This window comes from Saccopteryx leptura, chromosome 2 (genome assembly GCF_036850995.1).
Source record: "Saccopteryx leptura isolate mSacLep1 chromosome 2, mSacLep1_pri_phased_curated, whole genome shotgun sequence".
In the NCBI taxonomy this organism is placed as follows: Eukaryota; Metazoa; Chordata; class Mammalia; order Chiroptera; family Emballonuridae; genus Saccopteryx; species Saccopteryx leptura.
The window spans coordinates 349,434,703-349,448,132 of NC_089504.1; the positions used below are offsets into that span (position 1 = coordinate 349,434,703).

Consider the following 13,430-nt stretch of genomic DNA (forward strand, 5'->3'; position numbering starts at 1 on the left):
TTGAGGTGGTTGGGTCATGCTTGGTGGGGGTCATCTTAGGCCATATTGGGCAAAGGTGTGTATCTGTGTGTGCGTACATGTATAGAATGTAGTGGAGACCTCTTGGGTTATCAGCCTGGTTATGAGTCTTCACTTTCCCTTTTCTAGATACTGCTCCTTGATTTCTTTTTTTTTTTTTAACTTTTTTTTTTTTCCAGGGACAGAAAGAGAGTCAGAGAGAGGGATAGATAGGGACAGACAGACAGGAACGGAGAGAGATGAGAAGCATCAATCATCAGTTTTTTTGTTGCGACACCTTAGTTGCTCATTGATTGCTTTCTCATATGTGCCTTGACAGCGGACCTTCAGCAGACCGAGTAACCCCTTGCTCGAGCTAGCGACCTTGGGTCCAAGCTAGTGAGCTTTTTGCTAAAGCCAGATGAGCCTGCGCTCAAGCTGACGACCTCGGGGTCTCGAACCTGGGTTCTTTGCATCCCAGTCCGACACTCTATCCACTGCGCCACCTCCTGGTCAGGCTAATTTCTTTTTAAAATTTTTTTTATTGATTTATTTTAGAGAGACAGAGAGAGGAAATGAGAGGAAGAATTAAACTGTTGTTCCACTTGGTTGTGGAACATCGGTTGTTTCCCATGTGTTCCCTGACTAAGGAACGAACCCTTAATCTTGGTGTTTGGGGACAATGCTCTAACCGGCCAAGGCAAATCCTTTATTTATTTGTTTGTTTATTTGTTTATTTATTTATTGTGACAGAGAGAGACAGATAGGGACAGACAGACAGGAAGGGAGAGAGATGAGAAGCATCAATTCTTCATTGTAGCACCTTAGTTGTTCATTGATTGCTTTCTCATATGTGCCTTCATGGGGGTGGGGGGGCTACAGCAGACCGAGTGACCCCTTGCTCAAGCCAGTGACCTTGAGCTCAAGCCAGTGACTTGGGCTTTAAGCTAGTGACCTTTGGGCTCAAGCCAGTGACCACAGGGTGATATCGATGATCTCACACTCAAGCCAGTGACCCCACTGTCAAGCTAGTGAGCCTGCACTCAAGCCAGCAACCTCGGATTTCAAACCTGGGTCCTCTGTGTCTCAGTTTGACACTTTATCCACTGCACCACTGCCTGGTCAGGCAAACCCTTAATTCTTGAGATGGACTCCAACAATCACAATTGAAAGGTTTTTGGTGTTTTTGCTTTGTTTTTTTGTCTAAAAGCATGGTTTTTAATGTTTTGATTTCTTATTTAATTTCATTGTGGTCAGAGAATGTGGTCTGTGTGATATTGATCCTTTGGTATTTATTGAATCTTGTCTTGTGGCTTAGTAAGTGGTCAATTTTTATAAGCGTTCTGTGTGTGCTTGGAAAGAATGTGTACTCTCTAATTGCTGAGGGCAGAGTTCTATATAAGTTCAATAAATAAAGGTAGTTCATTGTGTTAGTCAAGTCTTCTACATCCTAGTTGATTATTGGTCATTAGACCTGTCAATTACTGACAGAATGTGTTAAATCTCCCACTTTGAAGGTGAATTTCTCCTTAAATTTCTGTCAATTTTCACTTTACATGCATGTGATTAGGTACATACTGTTTATAATTATAGTCTCTTCATGAATTGAACCTTATGTTAATGTGTATATGAGACTCTTTTCTGTAGCAGTGATTTTTACTGTAAAGGATTTTGTGCCTGATAGTAATATAGTTATAACGCCAACTACTCTTCCCTACTTAAAAGCATTGCTTCAGAAGTCCTCCTTTTTCTCTACTTAAAAAGAAAATTTTTTTGTTTAGGTGAGAGGAAAGGAGATAGTGACACAGACTTCCATATGTGCCCCAACTGGGATCTACCTGGCAACCCCCATCTGGGGCCGATGCTTGCAACCAAGCTATCCTCAGCACCTGGGGCAATGTTTGGACCAATCGAGCTACTGGCTGTGGGAGGGGGAAAGGAAAAAAAGGGGGAGAGGGATAGATATAGATATAATTATAGATTATATATATATATATATATATATATATATATATATATATCACCAAATTGCTTTCAGGAAAGGTTTTCTATTTCATACTCTTACTAGCAGTATAAGAGATTACCTGGTTCACATTAATAAAAGGAATTATACTTTTTTTCTTTTTCTTACCACTGATCCAACTGCCTAGGACGTCTTTTTGTTTTTAATTCCTTTTAGCTACAGCCTGACCTATGGTGGCGCAGTGGATAAAGCATCGACCTGGAACACTGAGGTCGCCGGTTCGAAACCCTGCACTTGCCTGGTCAAGGCACATATGGGAGTTGATGCTTCCTGCTCCTCCCCCCTTTCTCTCTCTCTCTCTCTCTCTCTCTCTCTTCCCTCTCTAAAATGAATAATAAAAAAAAGAAATAATTCATTTTAGCTACAGAGGGAGAGAGATAGAAACATCAAGCTGCCCCTGCATGTGCCGGGACTGGGGATCAAACCAGCAACCTCTGCACTTTAGGAGGATGCTCCAACCAACCAAGCTATCCAGCCAGGGCAGAACTCTACTCTTGATAAGAGAGAAATGTTTCAGTTAAACTTATATTTCTTTGTTTAGTGAAGTTAAATGTTCTTTCCTTCAAATTTATAATACTTTAGTGAATTGCTTATTCCTATCCTTTGATCTGTTTTTTTTTACAAGTATTTTTTTTTTAATTTAATTTTTTTAATTTATTCATTTTTAGAGAGGAGAGAGAGAGGGGGAGAGAGAGAGAGAGAGAGAGAGAGAGAGAGAGAGAGAGAGAAAGAAGGGGGGGAGCTGGAAGTATCAACTCCCATATGTGCCTTGACCAGGCAAGCCCAGGGTTTCAAACCGGCGACCTCAGCATTTCCAGGTAGACGCTTTATCCACTGCGCCACTACAGGTCAGACCTGGTTGTTGTTTTTTTAAAGACAGGCACAGAGAGAGATGAGAAGCATCAACTCGTAGTTGCAGCACTTTATTCATAGATTGCTTCTCATACGTGCCTTGACGGGGAGGTGGGGTGGCCCCAGCTGAGCCACTGATCCCCTTGCTCAAACCAGAGACCTTGGGCTCAAGCCAGATGAGCGGGTGCTGAAGCGGGCGACCTCAGGGCTTGAACCTGAGTACTCAGCGTCCCAGGTCTACTCTTTATCCACTGTGCCTCACCAGTTCTTTGCCTGTTTTTCTACCGGGGTACTGTCTTATCCTTAGAATGTTGTTGTTACAATACAAAAAGAAAAAAACCACCCGCCTGGCTTGAGGTGACGCAGTAGATAAAGCCTCCACCTGGAATGCTGAGGTCGCTCTTCAAAACCCTGGGCTTGCCCGGTCAAGACACATAAGACAAGCAATCAGCAAACAACTAAAGTGAAGCAACCGTGAGTTGATACTTCTCTCTCCACCTCCCTCTCCTCTCTCTGTAAAATCAATAAATAAAATCTTTTTAAAAACCATCTGTCTGACCAATAGTGGCGCCTGTCGTCAACCTGGAATGCTGAGGTCACTGGTTGGAAACCCTGGGCTTGCCCGGTCAAGGCACACACGAGAAGCAACTACTAAGAATTGATGCTTCCTGCTCCTACCCTCAACCCCTTTCTCTCTCTCTCTCTTCTCTCTAAAATCAATATACTGTACAAAAAATTTTTTTGTTAAAGAAAAACATCTGGTTGCGAGTGCATGACTGTGGAACACCAGCAGAAGGGCACAAAGGCGCGCTTGGCCGCCAGTGAACTTTCAAGGCCAGCGGGCGGCTTTTATTCCCCATAGCGGAAACAAGGTTTCCACAAACCCACACGGGAATTGCTGCAAAGGCGTTGCCTCTGCCAGCACCAGGCTTCCTCAAAAATGTCTCGCGGGATTTCAGCTGTCCTTGGGGCCCGACCCAACTACAAATCCCAATATGCAACGCGCCTCAAGGCCTGAGCGCCCGAATGAAGTCTCGGGTCCAAGGTCATGTGTCTGTCTGCGTAAGGCGTCCGGTCATCTCTCTCACGCCTTTTTCTGCGGCTTCCACCTTAGTCGCCATTTTGTGAGGGAGGTTATGGAACCTCTGATTCCCGCCGACTCTATGGTCGAGCACTTCAGAGATCAACCAGTCCGAAGCCAGAATTCGGAGGAAAACCCCGCCTTTACGCTCAGGGAGGCGGGAAATGCCACGAAGCTCCCGTAGAGAGGGAAGAAGAAGCTGCAGAAAACCAATAAAAAAAGAGAAGGTAAAAACATCAACCAATGGGAACGCGGGAGGATTGTGGCCAATGAAAGTGTGGGGACCCCGGGACACGTGGGTGGGGAAGCTGACTCCTGAAACCTAGAGCTAAAGCTGGGAGGTGATTCAGTCACCTTGAGCCGGGCGAGAGCCGTGGTCTGAGCAGAGGCAGCAGGGCGGTTGGGAGTGCAGGTGACTTGAGGCCGGGAGCCAGCGATCGGCAGGGGTGTGGGCTGGACTGAGCGGAGGGCCGGGAGAGACGATTGGCATGTATAACCTTAACACTTAATGTTAATTACCAACGGTAATAAGCGATTAACTATCCCGACTGAGGCGGGCGGAGCACAGCTCTGTAAAATGAACAGGACCATACATGGCAGCTGCCCTGTGTCGGCCTCCAGTTTTCCCGGGAGACCATCCTCTTTCGCTACATTTCCCTCCTGGGGCTCGGGCTTCCTTCCTCTACTTCCGATTTCCGTGACCTTCCTTTGCAGACACACCGCGCTGAAAGCGGTGGACCCGGGAGTTCGCGATGTCCCTCTGACCTCTAATGTTGGGCACGGTGCTAGGAAGAGTGTGGTCCAGGGAGGACGGGCGAGGGTGACAGGGACGACCGAAGGTCGCCACTCTAAGAAAATAACCAAACTGTGGAATTTTTTGTTTTCCTCTGCAGACTGAAAAAATGCAGACCACCGGGGCACTACTCATTCCTCCAGCTCTGGTAAGTTGCAGCTCAGGGTGCTGTGTAAGCGCCAGCTGTGGGAGCCATCAATACCTAATGAATGAACTGAGAGGAGCTTGGCATCCTGATGATGTGGGCGTTTGGGGGAGGTTGTGAAATGTGGTGCAGTTAACTCGAGTTTATTTGGACCTGTAAACCAAACTATCTTAGCTTGGGAATGTGGTCAGAGTCTGGCTCTAACCTTTACCCCCAGCCTGGCTTGGCCATATGGTAAGACAGCCCACTGACAGTGATTCTTCTACCTTGGCTGCACATGAAAATCAACTGGGGAGTCTTAAACACTACTGATGCCCAGGCTGCACAGACTCTGGGAATGAGAGTGGAACCCATGCATCTGTATTTTTTAGAACTGCCCAGGTGATTCCAATGTTCAGCCAAGTTTGAGAACCACTGCACTAAAAAATATTTCAAGAAAGCCATGTTACAAAGGGTTCTGCTTAGATGGCTGTTTCAGGAGCCTCCCCAGGCTTACTGGTCCACTCCATTCAGGGTATGTAACAGTGAGTACCATTTTAGCAAAGTAAGATTTACCCCTTCTGCTTTCTTTGATGATCTGGGTACAAACCCTTCCTGTGGCTGGTTTGATATTGGTGTGGATTTTTGTCTTATTCTGGGATACCGAATAGGACTGTGCCCATAAAAGTGAACTCTCATACCCAGTTTTAAATGCGAAGATTGCTACCGCTGACAACACCAGGGTCTTAGGTATTGACCTTGAAATTCATTGGATTTTTTTCTTTCATTTTAGTAATGTGTTAAATTGATTTTAGAGAGAGAATAAAGAGAGAAAGAGAAGCATTGCTTTGTTGTTCTACTTACTTATACATTCATTGGTTGATTCTTATATGTCCCCTTAGCAGAGATTGAGCCCACAACCTTGGCATATCAGGACAACACTCTAACCAACTGATCTACCCAGCCAGGGCTCATTGGACTTTTTCTCCCCCGCCTCCCCGTTGGACTTTTTCTGTTTCTAACATTTGTAGTCCTTGACAGAAGCTCAGAGCTTGAGGGTTTGGGTTTTTTTTGTTTGTTTTTTTCTTCCTTGCCTGAGATGGGGGTTGTCTCTTTCTGATTTTACAGATCCGCTGTTGTACCAGGGGCCTAATCAGGCCTGCATCTGCCTCCTTTCTGAGTAGGCCGGAGATCCCACCTGAACAGGTAAAGGAGTATGGGCCCTCTTACGAATTTCTCCAGACAGAGGTTCTCCCAGTTAGTTGCATTGCCTTTAGGTCAGTCACAGTGGGCAGGGAGAGTATCTGTGCTGCTTTAATAGTTCTAAGTACTCCCAAGGTGAGCGCTATAGGTGAGAAACTTGCGAAAGTGAGGTTTCCCTAACCCATGACATTTCCCGAGCCCTCTCTGAAAGTGGACCCTAAGAGTAATTCCCAGTGCGCTCTGTAGCCTGAGCATTCTGTACTTGCTGGGCAGTTTGCCAGCAGTTTCAGAGCTCAGGTGGGAGGGGGGAGGGGGGTAGAGTCAGCCACCTGTCTTTGTGCCTAACTCCTTTATCTCTTTTCTCCCCTTCCGTATTTCCCTCTTTCTTGGTTCATCTAGCCTTCCTACAGCAACTCCCCACTCCAGGTGGCCAGACGGGAGTTCCAGACCAGTGCTGTATCCCGGGACATTGACACAGCAGCCAAGTTTATTGGTGCTGGGGCTGCCACAGTGGGTGTGGCTGGTTCAGGGGCTGGAATAGGAACAGTGTTTGGCAGTTTGATCATTGGCTATGCCAGGTGAGTTTGGGGGTGGCCTACAGCATCTATCACCATTCAACCCTATTTGGGGGAAGCCTCAGCAAGATGAGATCCCTCTAGTTGCTGGTTTATTCCATCTACCTCCTGTTTTCTCCAGGAGGAGACAAGAAACCTCTCTGATGCATCCAACCTGGCTCACTTAAACTTACCATGTTGGTACTCCGCTTGTCTGGCCAAATCCCAGGATTGTGCATATGCAGGCTAGGTCCTCTCCTAGTTTTAGCACTCCCCATTCACCTACCCTGCCTGAGCCCTCCACTACAGCCATGCCCTCACCCTTTCCATCACTCTCTGTCCCTGGCAGGAATCCGTCTCTCAAGCAGCAGCTCTTCTCCTATGCCATTCTGGGCTTTGCCCTGTCTGAGGCCATGGGGCTCTTCTGTTTGATGGTCGCCTTCCTTATCCTCTTCGCCATGTGAGGCTCCGTGGGGGTCACCTACCCATCCCTGCTGCTTCGACTCCAAGCCATGCCCGGGGCTGGAACGTGCTAAGCTTGACCATTAAACACATTTCTCTAAACCCATATGCCTGCGCCTCTGTCCTTTGCCCTCGGGGAAGGTCTTGGTGGAAAGTTGGGACAAGGGAAGAGGGATTGGGTCAGCTGTTGGTGATTACGAACTGCTCAGGTTGAGAAATATCCATGCCATGACTAAGAACCTGGAGGGTTCTCTTTATCTTCCGGGGGAGTGTGAGCTTGTCTAAGTAATGACTGGTGCTTTTTTCCTTCAAATTTAGTATAGCAATATGTACCAAGTGTTTTATGTTTTTACCTCAACGACCCTATGAATTCTAAGTACAGTGATTAGAACTGTTTTGTAAATGAGGGAACTGAGGTTTAGGGAAGCAAAATAACCTGTCTTCTGTCACAGAGCTGGTAAGTGGCAGAATTGGGGATTTGTCCACAGGCCTGTCTAAACTTTTAGCTGTGCTGTCCCATCTAGTTTACTCTTGGTCACACAATATAGGTGGCGCAAACAGGGAAACAGTCCCAAAGAAGTAAAGCACATTAGAGGTGGAGGTAGGACTCCACCCACCTGCATTCAGCTCCACTTGGAAATTTCATTATCTATTCGTTTGGGTTTTTTTGTTTGTTTGTTTGTTTTTTTGTTTGTTTTTTAGAGAGGGGAGAGACAGAGAAAGAGATGGGGCAGGGCGGGGGGGGGGGGGGGCAGGAAGCATCAACTCCCATATGTGCCTTGACCAGGCAAGGCCAGGGTTTTGTACTGGCAACCTTGGCATTCGAAGTTGACACTTTATCCACTGCGCCACCACAGGTCAAGCGGAAATTTCATTATCAATTCATCTTTTTGAGTGCCTGGGTGTTCTTTTAGTATTTTTTACTTTTTCCATTGATTTGAGAGAGAGAGAGATGCATGGACTCACTGTTCTACTTAGCTGTTCCATTTAGGTGTGCGCTCATCGGTGGCGTCCTGTGTATGCCCTGACTGGGATTGGACCCGTGACCTTGGTGCACTAGAATGATGCTCTATTCACCTTGCCATGGCCTTTGAAATTTTTTTATATTTTTGACCTTTTTATTTTTTATTATTTATTGACTGATTTTAGAGAAACAGGAAGGGAGAGAGAGAGAGAGGGGAGCATTCATTTGTTATTCCACTTAGTTGTGCATTCATTGGTCACTTCCCTTCATAGGTGCCCTGACCAAGGATTGAACCTGCAATGTGTTTTGGGATGACTAAGCAACTGAGCTAACCAGCCAGGGCATGGTGTTCTTGAATAAAGCAGAAGACAGTCTCCGTTTCTGGAGAATTTACAATCTTAGCTTTGCTAGGGATAAAAAGGGTGTTTAGGGGGAAGGAAGGGAGGAACAAACTAATGAATTGTTTAGAGAACTTTGCGAAGCATTTTCCTGGTGGTCTCAAAGTCTACACTCAGCAGGCTCTCCCACTTGCCCAGAATGGGACTGATAACCCAGGTACAAGAAAGCTAAACTGGTAAGATCACAGCTGCTGCTGCTCTGAGCCCCAGCAGGAGCAAAACGAGCAGAATGAACATAGAGGTTCTGATAGACATTGTCTCAAATTGGAAGGTTTCAAAAGAAAGTAATAAAAGTGGATAAAACGTCGACCTGGAAATGCTGAGGTTGCCGGTTCGAAACCCTGGGCTTGCCTGGTCAAGGCACATATGGGAGTTGATGCTTTCTGCTCCTCCCCCCTTCTCTCTCTCTCTCTCTCTCTCTCTCTCTCTCCCCTCTCTCTCTCTCCCTCTCTCTCCTTTTTTTAAAAAAAAAAAAGAATAAAAAAAAAATGGGAAAAAAAATTTGCCTGACCTGTGGTGGCGCAGTGGATAAAGCATCGACCTGGAAATGCTGAGGTCGCCGGTTCGAAACCCCGGGCTTGCCTGGTCAAGGCACATATGGGAGTTGATGCTTCCAGCTCCTCCCCCTTTCTCTCTCTCCCTCTCTCTCTCCTCTCTAAAAATTAATAAATAAAATTAAAAAAAAAAAAAAAAAAGTGGAACCCGCCTGACCTGTGGTGGTGCAGTGGATAAAGCGTCGACCTGGAAATGCTGAGGTCGCTGGTTCGAAACCCTGGGCTTGCCTGGTCAAGGCACATATGGGAGTTGATGCTTCCAGCTCCTCCCCCCTTCTCTCTGTCTCTCCTCTCTCTCTCTCTCTCTCTGTCTCTCCCTCTCCTTTCTAAAATGAATAAATAAATAAAAAGTGGAACCCATTTTGTGAAAACCTTGTATCAATTTACAGCAAAATTTCAGTGAAATAGTGAAATCAAGAATATTCCTAATTAGTGTTAACACCAAAAATGTGAGTCAAGAATGGATTTGGCCTGACCAGGCGGTAGCGCAGTGGATAGAGCGTTGGGCTGGGTTGTGGAGGGCCCAGGTTTGAGACCCCAAGGTCGCCAGCTTGAGCACAGGCTCATCTGGTTTGAGCAAAGCTCACCAGCTTGGACCCAAGGTCGCTGGTTTGAGCAAGGGGTTACTCGGTCTGCTATAGCCCCATGGTTAAGGCACATATGAGAAAGCAATCAATGAACAACTAAGGTGTCGCAACAACAACAAAAAAACTAATGATGGATGCTTCTCCTCTCTCTCTGTTCCTGTCTGTCTGTCCCTATCTATCTCTCTCTGTCTTTCTCTGTCTCTGGAAAAAAAAAATGGATTTGACCTTGGCTGTGTTGCTAAGTGGATAGAGCATCGTCCCAGTACATAGGTTGTCGGTTTGATCCCCAGTCAGGGCACATACTAGAAGCAACTGCTGAGTGTACCACTATAGTAAATGGAACAATGAGTTGATACCTCTCAAATTAATGGGAAAATTTTTTTTGAAAAGAATGGATTCCATTTATATGCAATTTAAAGACAGTCATGCAGGTATTTAGGTGCTAAGCATCCTAAGAGTCTTGGGGAAAGCAAAAAAAAAAATCTAAGGTCCTTGCTCTGAAGGAGTTTGGGGCATCAGCAGAGTGGAAATAACAGTGAACAATGCTATACGTTATGGAATATGTGGGTACAAAAGCTATGTGCTGTAGAAGAGAAAAAGCAGAGGCCAGTAGTAGTTGTAATACTGTCAGCTAACATTCGAGCACTTTTATGTCAGGTGTATTGCTAAGCTCTTTGTGAATAACTTCCAACTTCCCTATGAAGTCATTTTATAGGTAAGGAAACAGGGAGGCTCAGAGAGCTGAGGCAGCCTGTGGAAGTCACACTGTTGTTAGTAAAGCTGGGATTCAAACTCCAGAACCTGTGTTGTTGTTTTTTTGTTTGTTTTTAATTAAATTTAATGCAGTGACATTGATAAATCAGGGTACATATGTTGAGAGAAAATATCTCTAGATTATTTTGACATTTGATTGTGCTGTATACCCCTCCCCCAAAGTTAACCTGTGTTCTTATCACTGCAAACAGCTAAGGTTTGTACAAGCTTAGTGACATGCACAAGATCTTATGGCATACCACTGATTCTAATCTAAGTCCATCTAACATTCATTCAACAATCATGGCCTTCCAGCACAAGATTTCTCAACCTTGGCACTTTTGGGGCCATGTAATTCATTGCTGTGGGGCTGTCCTACTCATTGTTTGATGTTTAGAAGCATCCTTGGCCTCTTATCCAGTAACAACTTCCCTTTCTCCAGGAGAAACAACCAATTGCCAAGTAGATATTGACAAATATCTCCTGGCTAGAGGCAAAAATCACTCCCAGTTGAGAACTACTGGTCTACCCTAATCTGCTGCCTGCCCTTTTAGCCTCTCCACCGTAAGTAACTCAAGGTTACTTAAGTAAGCCAGTGATAGAACCTGAAGCAGAGCCCAAGAATCTCAGGGCCAAAGAGGAGGAATGGGACTGAGGTTGAACTGGCAGCTGAGTTATTACCAACAGAGCATTGGATTGACTGTTAATATTATTATGCAAACAGAATGCAGTAAACCTTTGGGATATCAAGCTGGCATCCTTGCCAGGTCACTACCCTCTGGTAGTAATCAAGTAGCAGCCCCCAGGGAAGGAGGTTGCCTTTCCTTCTTGTGAAGCTCCAAGAACCTAGTTTTTACCAAGAGGCAAGTAAGAATTTACCTTCAAGTGGGCTCCAAACAGCCTTGGAATTACTTGGCAATCCAAATCAGCAAGGTTGGGGATGTGGCTGGTAGCCCCATAGGGCACTATAAGGTCAGGAGAGAATATACCCCTTCCCCCAACCGGGCTACTCAGTCCATTACCATTAAGGTTTTTTATCTAGGGTCATGGTCCATGAGTGGAACAATTTTGCTTAGTGCAAATTATTTGTAAGTGGATAGAGATGTGCATTGTTCTTGGGAGAGGGTCCATTGTTTTCATTGTATTCTCAGGGGTAATAACCAAAGAAACAATTAGTAATTACTACCTTAGGAGTTCAGTGTGGTAGCAAGAACGTGGGCTTGAAAGTCAAAGGAGTGTGCAAATCCCAGCCCTGCCATTTCCTAACTGGGATGTTAATTATCTCCTCTGAGCCTTGATTTTCTTTTTTTTTTTTTTTTGTATTTTTCTGAAGCTGGAAACGGGGAGGCAGTCAGACAGACTCCCGCATGCGCCTGACTGGGATCCAGCCGGCATGCCCACCAGGGGGCGATGCTCTGCCCATCCGGAGCGTCGCTCTGTCACGACCAGAGCCACTCTAGCGCCTGGGGTAGAGGCCAAGGAGCCATCCCCAGCGCCCGGGCCATCTTTTGCTCCAGTGGAGCCTCAGCTGCGGGAGGGGAAGAGAGAGACAGAGAGGAAGGAGAGGGGGAGGGGTGGAGAAGCAGATGGGCGCCTCTCCTGTGTGCCCTGGCCGGGAATCGAACCCGGGACTTCCACACGCCAGGCCAACGCTCTACCACTGAGCCAACCGGCCAGGGCCAAGCCTTGATTTTCTCATTTCTAAAATGGGGATCAGAACAATTCATGGTGGTTGTGACAACAAAATGAGATAATATGGGTAAATATGTAAACTAGAAAGCCCGGCGGTCATACGAAATGACCGCTGTTCTAGATATTATAAATTGTAATTAAAATGATTTGTGCAGGCCCTGGCCGGTTGGCTCAGTGGTAGAGCGTTGGCCTGACGTGCGGAAGTCCCGGGTTCGATTCCCGGCCAGGGCACACAGGAGAGGCGCCCATCTGCTTCTCCACCCCTCCCCCTCTCCTTCCTCTCTGTCTCTCTCTTCCCCTCCCGCAGCTGAGGCTCCACTGGAGCAAAAGATGGCCCGGGCGCTGGGGATGGCTCCTTGGCCTCTACCCCAGGCGCTAGAGTGGCTCTGGTCGTGACAGAGCGACGCTCTGGATGGGCAGAGCATCGCCCCCTGGTGGGCGTGCTGGGTGGACCCCGGTTGGGCCCATGCGGGAGTCTGTCTGACTGTCTCTCCCCGGGAGTCTGTCTGACTGTCTCTCCCCATTTCCAGCTTCAGAAAAATACAAAAAAAAAAAAAAGATTTGTGCAAAGGTGTCTGCTAATTCAAACTGAATTACCCAGGGCAGGCGGCAAGGACGCCCCTTTGCTTACTGCCCCACAGGGTTTCCCCCTTCTACTTGCTTAATTGCTTAAAGTAGAGTGCAATGAAGGAAACCACTGGCGGTACATTTCTTAAGAGCCACCGCTAGCTCAATAAATAAAGGTGATTTAAATAATAAAATGTTAATTCACATGTCAAAGATCTCTTTGTACACAACATTTCTTGTGTAGATCTTTCCATCATTTTTAAACTCGCCTTGCAGAGGACCATCAATTATTTTTAATTTTACGTCCGTTCTTTCATGAACTCTTGAACAGGCAACATAAAGTTGACCGTGTCCAAATGCAGGCTCAGGTAAAAAAATGCCAACACGCTTAAGCATTTGGCCCTGAGACTTATTGATGGTCATAGCAAAGGCAAGTTTTACAGGAAATTGTCTACGTCTCAATTGAAACGGCAACCCTGTTTGAGATGGAGCTAAATCAATTCTTGGAATGACATGTATTTCACCTTTAGAGGAGCCAGTCAAAGACTTAGCTATTATGACATTATTTTTCAATTGGAGAACCTCTAGTCTTGTACCATTGCAAAGACCCCTTCTGGTGTTAAGATTTCTCAACAGCATAATAATTGCTCCAATCTTTAACCTCAATTTGTGAGGTGACATGCCAGAAGGTGGGACTATTTGAATGCCATGGCAACTTCACCCCATTGGCTAGTACAGTTACGCAAGCAACCAATAAGCTATCGGCGACAAACAGACACTTAAGCCACATATAATAAAGATAATGCATGTAATAGATACATGTACA

General features: G+C 46.0%; 1 protein-coding gene and 1 non-coding gene across 4 annotated transcripts; both read left to right on the forward strand.

The window, feature by feature from the left end:
* The first annotated feature begins 4,042 nt into the window (after nt 1-4,042).
* Nucleotides 4,043-7,195, forward strand: ATP5MC1 (ATP synthase membrane subunit c locus 1). Of its 3 annotated transcripts, none has more exons than XM_066364467.1 (5): nt 4,043-4,180; nt 4,847-4,894; nt 5,999-6,076; nt 6,473-6,651; nt 6,770-6,959. In XM_066364467.1, the coding sequence occupies exons 1-5, from the start codon at nt 4,118-4,120 to the stop codon at nt 6,813-6,815; spliced, it is 414 nt and encodes a 137-aa protein (XP_066220564.1). In that variant the 5' UTR covers nt 4,043-4,117; the 3' UTR covers nt 6,816-6,959. The 3 variants fall into 3 exon arrangements, with proteins under 3 accessions (XP_066220564.1, XP_066220563.1, XP_066220565.1); XM_066364466.1 differs by lacking the exon at nt 6,770-6,959 and adding an exon at nt 6,977-7,195 and having other exon boundaries at nt 4,103-4,180; XM_066364468.1 differs by lacking the exons at nt 4,043-4,180; nt 6,770-6,959 and adding exons at nt 4,233-4,365; nt 6,977-7,195.
* Nucleotides 7,196-12,192: 4,997 nt separating this feature from the next.
* TRNAV-GAC (transfer RNA valine (anticodon GAC)) lies at nt 12,193-12,268 on the forward strand. Its single transcript has one exon. It is a non-coding gene; the product is annotated as a tRNA-Val (tRNA).
* Nucleotides 12,269-13,430: the final 1,162 nt, after the last annotated feature.